The sequence below is a fragment of the Rhea americana genome, unplaced genomic scaffold (assembly GCF_003343005.1).
Source record: "Rhea americana isolate MKP2758 unplaced genomic scaffold, rheAme1 scaffold_37, whole genome shotgun sequence".
Taxonomy (NCBI): Eukaryota; Metazoa; Chordata; class Aves; order Rheiformes; family Rheidae; genus Rhea; species Rhea americana.
This window is the reverse complement of record NW_028186501.1, coordinates 5,345,170-5,361,782: the sequence shown is the minus strand read 5'-3', so window position 1 is coordinate 5,361,782 and position 16,613 is coordinate 5,345,170. Positions and strand designations below refer to the sequence as shown.

General features: G+C 39.8%; 1 protein-coding gene across 1 annotated transcript; it reads left to right on the top strand.

Moving 5' to 3' along the window:
• The first annotated feature begins 1,556 nt into the window (after positions 1 to 1,556).
• Positions 1,557 to 11,076, top strand: NME5 (NME/NM23 family member 5). Its single transcript, XM_085312654.1, has 6 exons — positions 1,557 to 1,666; positions 2,367 to 2,529; positions 4,845 to 5,050; positions 5,405 to 5,505; positions 6,526 to 6,644; positions 9,586 to 11,076. The coding sequence occupies exons 2-6, from the start codon at positions 2,404 to 2,406 to the stop codon at positions 9,670 to 9,672; spliced, it is 639 nt and encodes a 212-aa protein (XP_085168780.1). The 5' UTR covers positions 1,557 to 1,666; positions 2,367 to 2,403; the 3' UTR covers positions 9,673 to 11,076.
• The last annotated feature ends 5,537 nt before the right edge of the window (positions 11,077 to 16,613 follow it).

Sequence of the window (16,613 nt, the reverse complement as noted above, 5' to 3'; positions counted from 1 at the left end):
AATAGAGTGAATTCTTAAAGATATACCAACCAATAATAAAAAAAACTTTAATGAAAAATAAAATTAAAGCAAACTGTGTGGTGGGGTTGTCTTTCTTTAATACTAAAAATAACTTGTTAAAGAAATAACAAAAGATACTAACCAGGGGTACCTGAGATCAGCATCTATAGCTCTTATAAAGTTTGTCAGCTGTCACCTCCTCTCCTCTGCATRTATTTGCTATTTGGCTTCACTTAAAAATTAAGCCTATGTAACTGTTTTCTATCCGTCTTTTCTTGTCAGTCTCTTGAATGCACTGGCCAGTTCCAGCTGAGTTTGACAGAATGACTGAGGTCTTAGTAATAACTGAGACCCTGTAATTTTTGAGAAGCTGGCAAGGGGGTGGACGAGGCCCGCAGCGGCGAAGCTGGAGAAGGAGAGGCTGCGAGTTATCTCTTGTGTCGGCCGGTGCACACCCGGGCGCTGCCCGGCCAGCTGGCGCGCGTTCAGCCGCGGAAGGGGCCAACGGGGAGCGCGGGCAGGCCGCGCCGCCCGAGCCGGCGGCACCCGCCGCTCCGCCCTCCAGGTCCACGGCGGCACCCGAGAGCGGACCGGCACCGTGAACCCAAAGCACGTCCGGCGTTAACGGGTCTGGATACGGCCACACGCTCTGCGCAGGAGCGACCCSCGGCTCTGGGAGGCCTGGGGCGCACGGGCACTGAACGGCGTTGGCGCAGCCGAGGTGCAGAGCCATGGCAAGAGCGCATGGAGTGTGTCGCACGTTTTATTAGCTCAGATAGCAGTGACTCTCTTATTAGATGCTCCCTTTTTTGCGGTAAAAGTCAAGTASCACTGGACAGAACCTTAATTCAAACTTAATGCAGGAAAATAATATTAAAGGATTTTAAACTTATTAAGATGTCTGGTATGCTGGAAGACTGAACTCCCCATTCTACAGATGTTGATTGGGTGTATAAACAAGAAAGGTGCTCATGCATGCTCCCACAGTAAACAGTAATTAAGTAACCTGAAAAGGCGCTTACGTGCTCAGCAGGTGTTTTTTTTTTTTCCAACAATACCACTTAATCTAATAAATACTACTACTTGTCTTTAAATTAGCCTAGTTTAAGATTATTCTTCCCTGCACGTGAACTGAGAAGACAGCTTGTCAGCTCTTGAATGTCCCAGAGAAAGCAGACTTGGTAACCTCCACCTAAATAAATCGYATTACTCCCTTGCTTGTGCTCTTATTACCTAAGGTGCTAATAAACTAGAAAACGTGGCTGTTGAGTATTTGCAGCGGAGACCCAGCGCATATCCGAGGCCTGCGAGGGCCGTCTCGCGGCCACACCAAGCCTGGCGCCGCCCTTCGCGCTCCCCGGCCGCCATTTTTGATCCTCCCCCCGTCTCCCCCCGCGGCCAACGGCCGGCGGCGCGCGCGAGGGGCGCGGAGGCCATCTTGYGGCCGCCTGCGCTCGGCGCCGGCCCCGCCGCCCCGTCTCCTAGCAACGGCGGCGGCGCGAAGGTGCGTGTCATGGCGGCGGGAAGGCGCCCGGGGGCGGCCGCGGCGCTGGGGGGAAGCCTCCCCGCTTAAGTAGGGGGACACTGGTCTGGATTCGGGCATGCTGGACAAGTCTAATTGCAACCTAATTTGAAAGAGAACAGGCTGGGCAGCCAGGTGCCTATGGTAAATCCTGTGTGGTGTTCAGTGCGGGTGGGGAGAGACAGGACTGTGGAGGGAGAAAAGGCAGTGATCACAAATCTAYAGGAAACCAGGCCATGCGGGCTCTGCGCGATGCAGGACGGTTTGGTATCCTGAGCGCTCACTGATGGCCTGAGACAGCTACGGAAAAGAAGGGTTAAATAAAAATGGAGAAATACTCTGAGGCACGCAGCTGGCCCAGCTCCAAGCAGCAGGCCCCAGACCACAATCTTCGTGCATGAGAACACAGCTTTGGGGTTTAGCAGAACATACGTGGTGGTTAGATGGTGGATGGGGGAGCACTACAGTGAGCCTGTTTTTTTTTTGCACCTGAGGTGGTTCAGTATTTCTTTCCATGAGGGAGTCTTAGCTTTTGTTCTCTGTTGCACGTGGTAACAGTTATCTTTCTCTCATGCGCTGTTCTGACTTGGTGAAATTTTAGCAATAGTTGATACCATTTTATGTTTGGCTAATATCATTTAATTATTGGCTTATTTTCTACAAAATGTCACGGCACTGCGAACAAGAGTGTGAATTACAGAATGCTAACTGTTCCAAAGAAAATCTTGCATAGGTGTTCTGAAGTGGGGATAACCTGCTTCACTCCTAGAGCACACAACAAATGTCACAATACTTTACTGTATGCTCAATAAATGCCAACTATCACAAACTGATGTAATTGCAGTACACAAGAAGCACCTGAATTTTAGTCAGAAGTCAAGATGCAGGTGATGCCCGAGCCTCAGATTTCTGTGGAAAAAACTCTGGCCCTCATCAAACCAGATGTCATTGATAAAGAAGAAGAAATAGAGGATATCATTCTCAGATCAGGATTCCTGATTATTCAGGTAACAGACTGTGTTCCAGATAAAATAATTATGGTTTATAAGTCAGAAAAAAAATACTTAGCTTAACTGTCAGCAATTAAGCTAGTAAATGTAGGATAATATCCAAAAATTCATTTGTATTTTTCGTATGTCCAGCCACCACTGCCAGATACTGGCAGGATGTATTTTGCTACCACGTGAGATGGAACAGAGCTTGCTGATAGACATCTTCACTATTATGCTGACCACAGGAAAACACAGACTTTGTTCATAAGCTCTGATATAGCAAACATATGTTGCAGCTAATGTTGACTCTCCAGAGTAACTCTCTGGAGAGCCTAGTTTTCTAGTATCGCAGTGTTTCATATAGCATGCATTTGCCAAACAGATACTTCCAGAATTAATTGAATCTGACACATCTGACATGTTTTTAAATATTTCCGATGTTTTTATTGTAAATTGGCTCTGTGGCTTTTTAGATGTACAGCAGATGTTTCATTTCAGTAGGCCTTATTGAGCTTGTGTTTCTAAGTTTTGGGACTGGTGTGATGGTGATGGAAACGCTGCCAGGAGCACCAGTATCAAACCGCGGGCTTTTTGTTTCTAAGTTTTGGGACTGGTGTGATGGTGATGGAAACGCTGCCAGGAGCACCAGTATCAAACTGCGGGCTTTTTGAGAAGACTCTAAAGTGTGGTTTCGAGCAGAGAATGGGTTATGGGAAAACTTTTCTTTAACTAGCACGGAAATGTATTTTTTAAGTCTTTTAAGGCTCTTAAGCATTTGAAACAGCTTGGGGGGGTGAGGAGCAGGTAGCACTCACTGCCTCCTCCTTCTGCTGGTGGCGCCGCGCCGCCGCCGGGTGGCGCTGTCCCACAGCGGCTGCCGGGGCCGCACGGCGCCGCCTCCGCCGGGGCTCGCCCTCTCCTTCCTCCCCCTCTTCCTCCTCCTCTGTTCCTCCTCCTCCCTTCCTTCTGCTCCGCATACTAAGACGCTTGGGCTCCCGCGGCAGCGCCCTCGGCCGCCTGCGGCGCTGCGGAGCCTTTCAGTGAGCGAGGCCTGGCTTTCTAAATAGAAATATTTAGCAATAGCAATATTTAGAGAGAGAGGGAGCATATGTATAGCAAGCATTTCTCTTAATTTTTGTGAGTGCCCCTCTCTCCTTCACACCCCTTCTTTTTTACACCCCCCCTTTCTTTTATTTGTAGGAAATTCATCAGAATCCCCAAAGAGAACGAGATGCAAAAATATTTATAGCAGCTTCTGATACTGCCAGTGATTTTAGCGCTGGAATTAGTAAGCGCTGAATGTCCCCTATTTCACAAGCCACTCTGAAGTTCACTTTCAGTCTCAAGGAGTGCACTTTTTATTGCAATTTTTATTTTTTTTRCAACGATGCCCTTATGACAGCTTACCACACTTGTCCTAATCCTGGCCACCTGCAGGCTAGACAGCTGTTCTGAAAATCATAAAGCATAAGTATGCTGAATGAAAAATAGAAAAACTGCATAATTAATGGTGTGGGTTGAAGAGAAAAAGCAGAACATGATGCTGAAGTAGCTGAGTAAGTAAATCCTGACTCTAGTGCTTTGCTTTTCTATTCGGTGCTCTGGCTGTACATTAAGTCACCTGGCTATTTTAAAAGATTACTTTTTGTAGAAGAGTGACTAAAGTGGTGTCTTGCTCAGATGGGTTTAATTAACTGAAACCTGCTTATTTTACTAAGAAAACTTACCTTTTGTTCCTCTGGATCTCTGAGAGAGAGGACCAGGTCTGGGAGAATCACCTAGTTAAAGAGTAGATATGGATCTGTCCAGCTTGTAACTGAGATCATGACTGCACCAAAGGATTATACATACATATATATATATATATATGTGTGTGTGTGTGTGTGTGTATATGTATATATTCTACCTTAGGTAGCAAGCTTAATTTAGCAAGCAAAATTAAAAACAGTGGTTAACAAACAGTATTATAGATTTTGCATGCAAAAATATCACTGAGTACGTGGAGAGGCAGGCCATACCGAAGTTCAGGCTGCTGTGACTTCACTGTTTACTGTTATCCTTGCTGGAGAATTAAAACTAGAATGAGTGTTCCTGTCCATGCAGCAGACACGCTTTTTATGGCTATATGACCATACCCAGTAAGACAACTGTGTGGCCCCAAAGTGCTGTATTTTCTCTTTTCAGATTACTTTAGAGAAAACATAATAGTGGAGATAATAATAGCTAGTTACAAATGTTCTGAAAATGTTTTGATGTTTTCTCAAACTAAAGTTTAAAATGACTATTCTTATTCTTCATTAGTTTTTCTTTTTTTCTTTTACACTTTATAGAAACGGAAGCTCCAGTTAAGCCCAGAGCAATGTAGCAACTTTTATGCAGACCAATATGGAAAAATGTTTTTTCCTAATTTAACAGCCTATATGAGTTCTGGACCTTTGGTTGCTATGGTTCTTGCCAGACATTGTGCAATCTCATACTGGAAGGAGTTGCTTGGACCATCAAACAGCATAAAAGCTAGGGAAACTCATCCTGACAGGTAACTCACTGAAAGGTCCATGGGATTTTGTCGTTCTTTTAATTGAGACCGGAATTTCTCTATTTCTTTCATACAACAGAAACACAGATCTGGAATGGCCTGTTATCTCTTAGAAATTATGTGTAACAAAGCTTTTCACCGATATTTTTAGTATATAAAGTTCACTCATTTTATGGAGAATGCTGAGTGCATGCATACAAATTTTAGTTAGCAGCTTATTTTGTTGAAAATAAAATCATTAAGCCAATGTCTTGTTAATTAGTCCATATATATTGCTTTTATATGCCCTCAGAGTGTAGAGGCTTGAAAGGGATTTGCAGTTGCCTGCCAAACATTCCTTTCTCTTGCTTTTAGTTTAAGAGCAATCTATGGCACTGATGATCTGAGGAATGCACTTCATGGCAGTCATAACTTTTCCTCAGCAGAAAGAGAGATTCGATTCATGTTTCCAGAAGGTAAAATGATGTAACTAATATATTGTCAGTCTTTGTGAGAATAGTGTYCTTCCCAGGTATTACTTGTCTCTGTCTGAACCCTGGATATAATTGGGTTTAGAAGGGTTGGGGTTTGTTTGCTTTAAGATAATGTGAATCTCTTTCCATGTAAGTTGCTGTTTTCTGCTATGAATGGCATACTAAAATCTATTTGAAGAACCATTATAGTTAGAGGGACTGCTTATGCTTTTCAAACTCTGTGGTTTGGAAACAGAATGGGAGCGGACAAAGCTAGTAAATGTGAGGAAGCTATTATACTTCAGCATGTTTTATGGCAGAGTCAGCCCAGGGGCTCCTGTTGGTTTGAGAAGACTGACTCTCTTCTTAGGTTCAGGTTGAGTAATTCCTGTTCAACAGCTGCTGATGCTCACTTGATAGTGCAATTCCAGAGTTAAGTGCCAGAGAAATGGGCCATAGAACCTGTAAAGGTTGAGAAAGAGTCCTTATTTGTAATGTAACATTTGAAAAGTGACTTTGGTCTTTGACAGAAAGATGCCGAAAGCAAGCCAGCTCTTTCAGTTAATTTAATAAAATATATTTCACTTCCCTACAAACCTTGCCTCATGTAAACCGTTTATCTCTCTTCCTCACCCCAACAGCAAAGCTAGACTGACATGAGACTTTCAGGCTATTCAGAAACCAGCCTCACACTGCAAGAAGGAAGTGGGACATCTGGGGGACATTGTTTCTCCCTTACYCCCAATAAATCTTCAAGGATGTAGATGTTTCCCTAGATGGTCTGATTTCCTCACTTTTCATAATAGGCTATAGTTAGTAAGGTCACCTCAGGGACATTGTAAAGGAGTTCAAGTAGTTTCTTTGCAGTTTGTTGTGTGAGAAGCTACCATTACATATTATTGTAATCATCATGTTACCTAACATCGAGGTAAATACAGAATCACATATAAACAACCTTTGAAAGAATGCCTATTTTAAACACTATRCAAGTTGTTTTCCAACATCTGTGGTTACTCTTTACAGTGATCCTGGAGCCAATTCCAACTCGACAAGGAGCTGTGGACTACTTAAACCTTTATGTAAATCCTACTTTACTAGCTGGACTCACTGCGCTTTGTAAAGAGAAGCCAGCAGATCCAATGGTGTGTACAGTATATCAGTCAGTATTGTGTTGTATACTTGTGAAACACTTTTTATATTAATATTCATGTGCCCTGTTAATAGAAGAGCTGCTTTTTTGTTAAGGGCTAGGCTCTGCTATTTTAGCTRCTTGCTGATAAGGTAGACAGAATGACATTCGCCTTCCAAGAAGCTGACTGGTTAGCTGACRGGTAAAATGAAGGCAAGAACTAAATGAAATCAGCTTTGATGAAGTGACAGTATTTTTAGGGGACTTCTATAAAAATGTTTCTAACACATAGTTGTTAAAGTTTCACATATGATGGCGAGAAAAGTAAACAGGTGCTCTCATATAATGTCAAGTATCAGTCTTAATTTACTGCTTCTGAGACAAGTTTGAGGTGAAATATCTATGATACATTAGATACTAAATGAGATTAGATGCTAGCCATTCTGAAAGTAGCTACGCAGTTGAGTAAAACAGTTGACTTCTTAGCAAGGCTGTTTACATTTTGTCATCATTATGTTTATTTAATTCAATGATATCAATTTAATTCTCCATTAGGATAAGGAATTGGCTATACATGYATTAATTAGCATTCACTTGGGCTGCTGTTCACCAGCAAAACTATGCTGCTTCTGAGTGAAACTGAGTATTAACTTTGAGTGGAATGATCAGACTGACCTGCAGAAAATTCTCATGGCCCCTTTCTGGTTGTTCAAGTTGATGCATCTTGCCCTCCTCTCATGAATTATTGGTTTTAACCAAGGATCTCATCCAAATTGCMGTTCTGAGTGGAAAGACTAAAGATAGTTTCATGCTTTCTTTTCAGACCCTAAGCAAAAGTTAATTTTCTCTCATCTGGAAAAAATATAGTAAATTCTTTTTGTGTTTTCAAAGTTCAGCCATTCACACTAGTATTCTTTAAGAATGTGGATAGTTAGTCAGTGTGACAACTTACTGGCAGTTGTGGTGGATTCTGCATCATTATCAGTTTCTTAATCAAGATTGCATTCTTCTAAGAGATACATTTCAGAAGAAAAAGGCTTAAAATAATTCAGAGACCTATCTCTGGTATTAGGTGATATACATAAGGCTCAGATTAAATGTTCTGCGATTGTTCTGGTTTTATAATCCTTTCACTTTATCTGTATGTCTGCCACTGTTRTTATAGACATCTGAAAAATAGAGACGGAAGGTTCCTAAAGAAGTCATTTCTTCCATCTGTTTGCCCGAAGGCCAGATGAGTTGTACCCAACCATTCCTAACAAATATTTGTCTGGCCYGTTCTTTAGCAGAATCTACAATCTCCCTAGGCAATCTGTTTCAGTGCTTAATTATACTTAGTTGAAAAGCTTTCTCTAAAATTTAGCTTATGTCTGCTGTGTTCCAATTTTAAACACTTTTTTTAATATTCCCCAGAGGACATTAGAGATAATGTGATATCTCCCTTTTTGCAGCAACCTATTGTATATTTGAAGTGTTACCATTTTTTGCCCTTCAGTCATCTCTRCACTGTACAAAACAGATTTTTTCCTGTCATACCTACCTTGACAGTTTATAACCCTTTGATCGCTGTTTCCAGTTAACCTCTACATCCTGAGCAGTTCTCTAGACAGTTATGTAATAACTTAGAGTAGCTTTATCTAGACTATGTATCACTTCCTTACTTGTAAGAAAGTCACATGAAGCAATATCCATAGCTTTAAATAGAATGAAGACATGATACACGATGCTTACTCCTTCCCTGTTCATAGTCTGTGACCTTGTCACAGAAAGAAAACAAGGTTGATTTGATGTGATTCATTTTGACAAATACATATTAACTATTGCTTAACAGTAYAAACCGTTGATGGATTTTTTTTTCTAGTATTCTTCCTGGAACTGAAGTTGGGTGATTGGGCCCTTCTTTCTTCCCTTCTATAAGATGGACCTTTCCCAGGCTTCAGAAACTTTGCCTGTCCTCTCAGAAATAATTGCTAGCAGCACAGGTATTGTCTCAGACAATTCCCTAAGGAACACAGGATAAATTTGGTCAGGCTCAGGTGATGTAAAAATTTCTAATTTTTCTCAATAGTCTTTCTAAGGGCTTTTGGATTTTTTCCCYGCTTCTGCGGGGAAAAAAGTAGTAAGTAGAATTCTTACTACTCTGCTGCTATTGCTGACTGAGTAACCTATGAGGATTGCCTTAGTGCGCTGCTTCTTTGTCTCAGAGTCTTTACAACCAATCTTTATGTATGTGGAATTACAAGGAGAGTGTTGCTTACCTTGCTGGTCAACTATTCTATCAATTCTTCTACTTCACAGTGGAGTATGAAGTTCGCTGTACTTATCACTCCAGAAACAAATTGTCAACAGCCTTGTGAAGTAAATAAGGATGTGTTAAAAACGTCTCTTTACAAGTGGAGGGATTGAGGCAAAGAGGTTAATTTGCCTAAGGCCAAACCAAACCATTGGCAGATGAAGTTAAAACTCAAGACATTCCTACCTCCCACATTTTTATTGGAATACAATTTGCTGGAAAACTGTAAAAATRAATTTCAAAAATTAACAATGTTTCATTTTTATGTTTTAGGCATTATAAAGTGATTTCAGTGCAGAAGACTGTGACACTTAATTGGATTAGATAAAGTATCTGTAAATGTTATTAGAAGTAATATTTCATTAAGCACCTTTATGCATATTCTGCAGCCTCATTCCAAAACAGAGTTCTCATTGTTTGAAGTATTGCTAAAATGTTCAAAGATAGACATTATCAAGAAAAGTTGTCTTCTAAAGATCAGTATGAATTGTTCAAATGAAGCTGTGAAGATGTAAAATAACATTTAAAAAATAGGTTGTCTTAATTTCTCAGTACAGTAGGAGAGTCTCTGTAAGTTTCAAATAATACTTTCCATTTTCTCCCAGGTAATCTATAGGAAAAAAAAACTCAGAACACTGAAAATGTTCTTTTTGTTCCACAGACTTGGCTCGCTGAATGGCTGATTGAACACAATCCCAATAAACCTAGGTTACAACATCAGACTGTTGAGGCAGCACCTCAAGGGTGAATGCTCAGGGGAAACCATCTCCAGCATTCCAAGTTAAAGATATGTATTAGCATTTCCATTGCATTTCTTGGATATGTAATTAATATTATCTGGCGTAAATGTTACTGTCTTAACTTCTGTATCTTTATGGGATAAATAAGCTTTATGGAATAAATAATCTTAACAAGGATTTAGCAGTTCTAGGAGTTTTTCTGTTGACTTAGTGAATATAGAATCTCATGATAAACATACTGTGCCAGGCTGATTAAAAAAAGAAAGAAAGAATCATCATTAGTTATTTAACTGCCATTTTCCTTGTTTATCTTGATTTAGCTATCTGGGGAAAAGGAAATTATTTATGCCACTGCAACCTCCCCAATGACATACAGCTGATAGCTACTTTGTGAAACTGAGGCTTGTGTTTCAGCACTTGTTCAGCAGATACACATTCCATTACGATTGGAGGTACCTGGATGTAACTCAGAAGAACAATTACTGGATGCGTATTAGCGATTTCAGCATTATAATTGCTGATTAAACCACCCAACTGAGGTCACTCTTAAAGGTCATTCACTTTTGTGTGAGATATTTTGTCAAAATATAATTTGGAGGAAGACATTAAATGCATCTTTCCTATCTCACTGGCAAAAGGCACAATGATTATAAATCAGTCTTCGATTTCCATTAAAAATAACAAGCAGGTGTGTTTTTGGCAAAGAACAATGATGCGTTCCAGCATYTGCTTGAAAGAAAATGCTTGATTGCAACAACTCACCCTAAAGCATGGTATTTGTGTTCTTCTATTGCATTTGAAAGGTATGCTGAAATTTTTGTTTTCTTCATTGTTGTTTACACTTTAATTTGTTCTATTAGAGAATTTCAAGAGAATGGGTTAGGGACCATGCTATTCAAAAGGCAATGGGTTAATCCTGTACAATAGTGCAGGATTACTTTTCATAAAGTAATTGAACAGAGGTTTTTTTGTTTGATTTCTTTTTCTTTTTCAGAGCTGTACTTACACTGTTAGCTTCAAGCTTTGTATCTTATGGCTTTCCTGGCTAGGGTGGAGAAAAAGTAGTTCTCACAACTTTGATGTATTAATGTGCTTGACCAATACTAGACAAATAAGAAATTTCATAATTTATTTTATAAAAAAAAAACTTGCTTCCCCCAACTTGAGTAATTATAGAAACATAAGTCATTTGTAGCATTATTTTTTTTTTCTGTCAGCTAATTGTTTATCTTCTCAATGGAAAGAACCAGTATTGCCAACTCAAAGAATAAACATTCAGATGATTGGTCCCAAAAATAGTGAGACCTAAAAAAAACCAACTGTGACTTTTTGCAAATTCTCGCTACCAAAAGAAAAAAAAAAAAAAAAAAAAAAAACCTAAAAAAAAGAAAAAAAAAAAAAAAAAAAGAAAAGATGGTTAGAAACAACAGTAAAGAGATCTGTTTATAACTGATTTCTTTTGCCTATAATTATTTCCGCCACCTGTAAGTTTCTGATTGCTCCAGTCACAGGATACTTCTGTGTTGTAGTTTCTTGTCTGCAAAACCAAATATTTTCTTCTTTAGAGATGTCAGAAACAAAAATTCATTGCAATTAGAACATTTTCTCCTACACTTTTTTAGTTAGAATGGCATTTGCTTACATCTCTTGATGTGATACTGCTTGACAATAAAAATCTCCTTTATATTATTGTTGGTGTTTTCTGTTTTCATGACAGAGTTGTGTTATTTTATTCGTGTAGAAGATTCGTCAGCTTACATAGGGAGTATGTCAGTCTTTAAGGTATACCTGGAGGGGCCAGGGGAAAGGCAAAAGCAGCTGATGTTGCCAATGTTATTTTTATAACTCTGTCAATATGAAGTTGCAGTCATTCAAGAGTATATATATTATGGATGTTATTCTCTGATGTTGGAACTAACACCTTCTATTGCTGATTGGCATTCACTTCCCATTTTCCTAAAGGACAAACAGAAATACAGAAGCTGCCTTCATACATTGGATGCCATCTGGACCCACTGTGTCTGTACGCCTTGATCAAGTGTTGATCCAGCAGGTCTCACTGCTGAGATCTTAAGGAATCTGCATTAGCAAGCAGGATGTAGGCGGAAGGTCAGTCCTGGGAATGTAAAACAGACCACAGGCAAAATGGCCTGGTCCCATGGGGGAGCTGCGACACCACAGGAGAGGCTTTTGGAAGAAGTGCTGCTGACTTTTGATTAGGACTGTAGGTCTTTATTTGGTCCAGAGCGTTACAGGCTTGGCCAATGATATAAATCCATATTACAGAAAACATACCTTTGGAAAAAGCGGAAGACTTGGGCCATGTCTTAGGATTTGGTGTCAGCGAGGTAAACTATTCTCTGTGGGAACTAGTGACCTGTCCTCTCTTGTTCTGTAGTCAAAATAATTTCCTTCCCTATTTAAATTTATTGGGTATTTTTAACATTGAGTGAGTTCATTTAGTTTTACTGCTTAAGTGCTAGAATAGATCTCACACAAACCTATGTCCATAAAAATGGCAGTTCAGTCTCTCTTTCCCATAATTCTGTTTTTTCAACTGACTTCATCATGGAACTTTGCTTATAGTATGCTTGCTATCACCTATTCTGGAAGTTATCCTTAGAGCTATGCAGACTGAGCTAGTGTGAAGTATATGATGGTTYAGCCTTCCTGTCTCATAAGGGATTTTATTTAAGAATAGGCCAGTTAAGCTGCCAGGAACCTTGAACATACTTTACAAATGGCAGAAACCACAATCCAAGTCAGTTCCCTTTTGCCTACAAAATCAGAGCATTGTAACATGCCAAGCTTCAGGAATGAGTCGCTGCTTGGACCTTAGGACTTTCATTCAGCAACTTCAAGSAAGAAAAATTTACTTGGAGATTTGCAAATCCTTGTATTTCTCACTTAGGGAAAGAAGAGAGAATTTTTCTTTCTTCTTTCATTGAAGTTATTGATATGGATCATCCTTTATATACCAGTGRTCTAAATAAAATTGATACATTGGTGATAAAACTGAAGGATGGTTGTCTCATTACTATATGAAGAGAAGGAGTAACACAAACCCTAACCTTTTCAGTGCCGTATTAGAATAACGGACTCAATTTAAAGACACAAGGGCTTTAGTTAATTTTAATTTGTTAAGCCAGAACAGTCAGATCAAGATAAATTGCCTTACTCTGGACAGCAAGTGTTAGTTGTTTTTGTCCACGCCGAATAGCAGTGCATCCTCATAAAATACTGTGGTGAAAATACTGTGGTTTTCCCCYTTTTTTAAAGCTTTCATGTAGAAATCTGAAGAGTAATTGTTTTTCTTTGTTAGAAAGAGAAACTTCACATTATGAAGAGTTAACTCTTGTTTGCTTTTGCAGTGCTGTTTTCTTTTAAGTGACAGTTGGTAGATTTGCTCTTGAGCTGAAAATAGGACTTCAGACCCCTCTCCTGATTAGCTGATATGCTTTGCTTTACTCAGATGTAGCTCTAACCAGTGTAACAACATCACAAGGACCCTCACAGGAAATAGGTAGTTTCTTGTTCTGTTACTAGTGAAGCAGAAAAGCCTGCTATCTTTCACGTGGTCCACCATTAGCAGCTGCCTGTACCTAGAAAGTTTCTGAAGTCTGGATGCGCTCCTGGGTGTGGAGTGTGTCAGCTGCATGACTGATATGCAGAGTGTCCTTGGGAGGATGCCTGTCAAATTATTGTTATGCTACCTCCTGCCAGGTGATCATAGAGACACTGCCACAAGCTCCAGGGAGAACCTATTGTTGGTTTTCTGAGCCAGAAATGAGGCATTGTTGTAAGACTAAAGAGTCAGTGGGAGAAGAAAGCAGTTTGCAGACAAGCTGGTGAATGATACTCTAATAATGATCACACTAAAGGATTAAGAATTCTCTTCAATATATTACTTGTGAGCGTTTCACAGCTGGAGGGAGGCAATGCTCTTACACAAAGTAGTTCGTGTAGTGCATTGCGGGGTATGCTTACGTTTGTCTTGTGTGGCATCGTATTTTCTCTCCGGATTATTTCAAAACCTGACTCTTTAGATAGTGATGAATTTTAGGTTGAGTCACTCTTGCTTAACTGTGGTACTATTCTGAAACCTAATTATAGGAAAAAAATGACACTATCATCTCTGTGACTTCTTTACCATCAAATTTACTTTACTTAAAAGTCTTTTCATGTTTTGAGATCTCCGAGTCAGCCTGGATGGGTCTTCTTTATTACTAGAGAGAAAAATTGCAAGGGGCAGCTGAATGCAGTCTGCCAGCTCCAGACTGTCTGGATGAGTAGTCACATATGAACTCACCCTAAATTCCAGGGAATTTTTATGTGCAAGAACCTAATTTGGCTCTAAATTCTCTTGGCTTTGTAAACTACTCTATAAACCACCCATGCTTCTTTATAATCTATTTATAGTCAATGCCTAAGCTCTCATTTCCTTTGCGAAGAGACAGTTGTTTTTTGTTACGTTTCCAGAATCCGCACTGATTGTCAGGTTAGGAAATTCTGCACTTCCAAAAGCAACATCTTATTGCTATGCTGGCTATCGTTTCTTATCTGTTTTAGGTGTTGTAAAAGTTGCTTCTTACTGGGTGGCATTCCTGTTGCAGTGTGAATGACAGCAATGTTTTGTACGTATTTAGTTTTGTGTCAGGCCTCATCTCTGTATGTGAGAAAATTCCCAGGGGTATTTAACATACGCGTGCGGATAAATCGCCTGCATGCCCCATAAAGTAGTTTACTATGGGCCAATATAAAGCAGTCATTACAGGCTGATGTTTAAACTTCTGAGATTAACAGAGTCTCTCAATTGCACTTACTTATTTTTATAATGTGTAATTTAGCAACTGAACTGTGAAAAGTTATGGCATAGCAAGGACTCTTTAAAAACATTGGTCCCAACTGCGCTTTCAGTTACTTCATTGTAAATCCAAGTGATTCAATTCTCTTACTTAAAGAATGAAAAATCTGATTAATTCTGGGAGCTGCTCAGCTGGTACATTACACATGCATCTAAAATGTATTGTCAGCTGTTGCCATGGCACATCCTCTACTGCTTAAAGGAAAGAGGTTTGTGTCTGATTTCTCTGGCGCCAGGCTGGGACAACAGTGCTTTCTACTTGCAGCACGCTTTATTTCATATGCCRGTATTTTGCCTGGACAAGGAGAGTTTGATCCAGCCTCTATTTGAAGACCAGATGCTTCTTTTTCTGGCCATAGTGAATCTAGATAGCTGTGAGATCATTCTCTGCTAACTTACCACCTCTGACAGAACTATCCCATGAGGCTATTTCAGAATACTTTTTTTTCTTCAGAGGTCTTCCATGTAAATATACTGAATTGACCAACAAAGTTTTGACCGTGACTGTCTTTGTTTTGCAAAGTTCTCTTGTAAACAGACACCATGCTGGTCTCCCTGAATAGCACCATCCGYGCAATTGAATGGGAGCAACAAAAACCTAGGAAATGAAATGGCCATTCAATTTCCTATTCATGTAAATGATACTTTATCACACTGATTATTAGGTTCATGCAGTTAGGATCAGTGATAGTTTTAAGCCTTTTATTGATTTTTTTTATGAACAGCAATAAAAACTGCCTCACCTGAGCACTTATTGTAAAGGCATTCTCCAAACTTACTGTTATAATTGCTGTTAACTCGTCGTTACATGTGGCAAAGAAAGTCACCACGCTACAAAGCAGTCATGATGCATATTTGTAATTCCAGTTGTTCATCCCCTCTGTCCTTTTCTAAGACTACATGGGATTTCTGTGATGAATAATTTTAACTACATCCACAAATGTAGTTTTAACTGTATGTAGTTTGTTTAAATGATCTCTTCTCAGCAGATGTCAGAATGCTGTGCAAAGGAACTACCAGTACCCAAGTGCTACAGGTGGGAAAGTCAGCTACAGAGAAATGAAATGACTCCTCTCTGGTTATTCTTTGGAGCAGCAGCAGAACTGAGAATAAAATCTGTACCTCTTTAGTTCCACCTTTATGTCATATCCACTCAGCAGCATCTCTCTCCAGTGAGAAACACTGGCTTGTAATTGAGGCGAATCAGCACTATGTGTTGGATCTATAGCCTTATCTAATGTCCTTTGAATTAATGTGGAAGTCTCTTCATTACCCTTCTTGGAACAGAATTAAAAAAGGGYACTGAACTCTAATCCAGACTTGTCCACTATCCTCTCTGTGTGGCTAATATCTCAATTTTCCCATCTGAACATAGGCAAATATTCACATGATCATCCAATACACAGTGTACTGCTAGGTTAAACAGTCCATTTCTTAGAGCATTTGTGCCTCTGCACCTACTGTCTGCCCTAGGCTTTGGAGTGGAAATATGGGTAGTTGCACAGGCAGATGATTACTGCATATGCGCTACTGTAATCCGCACATTTAAGTCCCTACCTGTATGCAGAAATGGGGAGTTTTAACATGTGCATTCTGCATAGTTTGCCAGTTGTTTGAGCCTGGATCATTTGGCAATTAATGTTTTGAAATGTTTCCTCAGAGATAGTGGCTGTTATCTAAATATGYGTAGAGAATTTCTGTAAACATACTGATGGTTTAATGGACAAAGTTTTAATGTAGAAAGCTGCTATCACTGGAGTAATGACTCTTAATGACTTTTTCTAGACTTCCTGAATTAGTGAGAGATAGGTAGAGAAAAGACCAGATGAGGACAGAAATGTTTCTGTTCTCTGTGAAGTTAGCTTCAGTTACCTGTGTCCTCCTCTGTTCCTGCAAGTCAATATAATAAAAATTTCCCTAAGCCTCCACCTTGCAAATGTTAATAATCCTACTGAACAAAACTCACCTCTGTGAGAATCACAGGTGTGTGTTTGCCAGTGTGCCATGGACGGAGAGAGCAAAAAGACAGGCGGACTATTAAACTTTCTAGCTATTTTTTTCTCTAACYGCTGTTTTCTGGGTGCA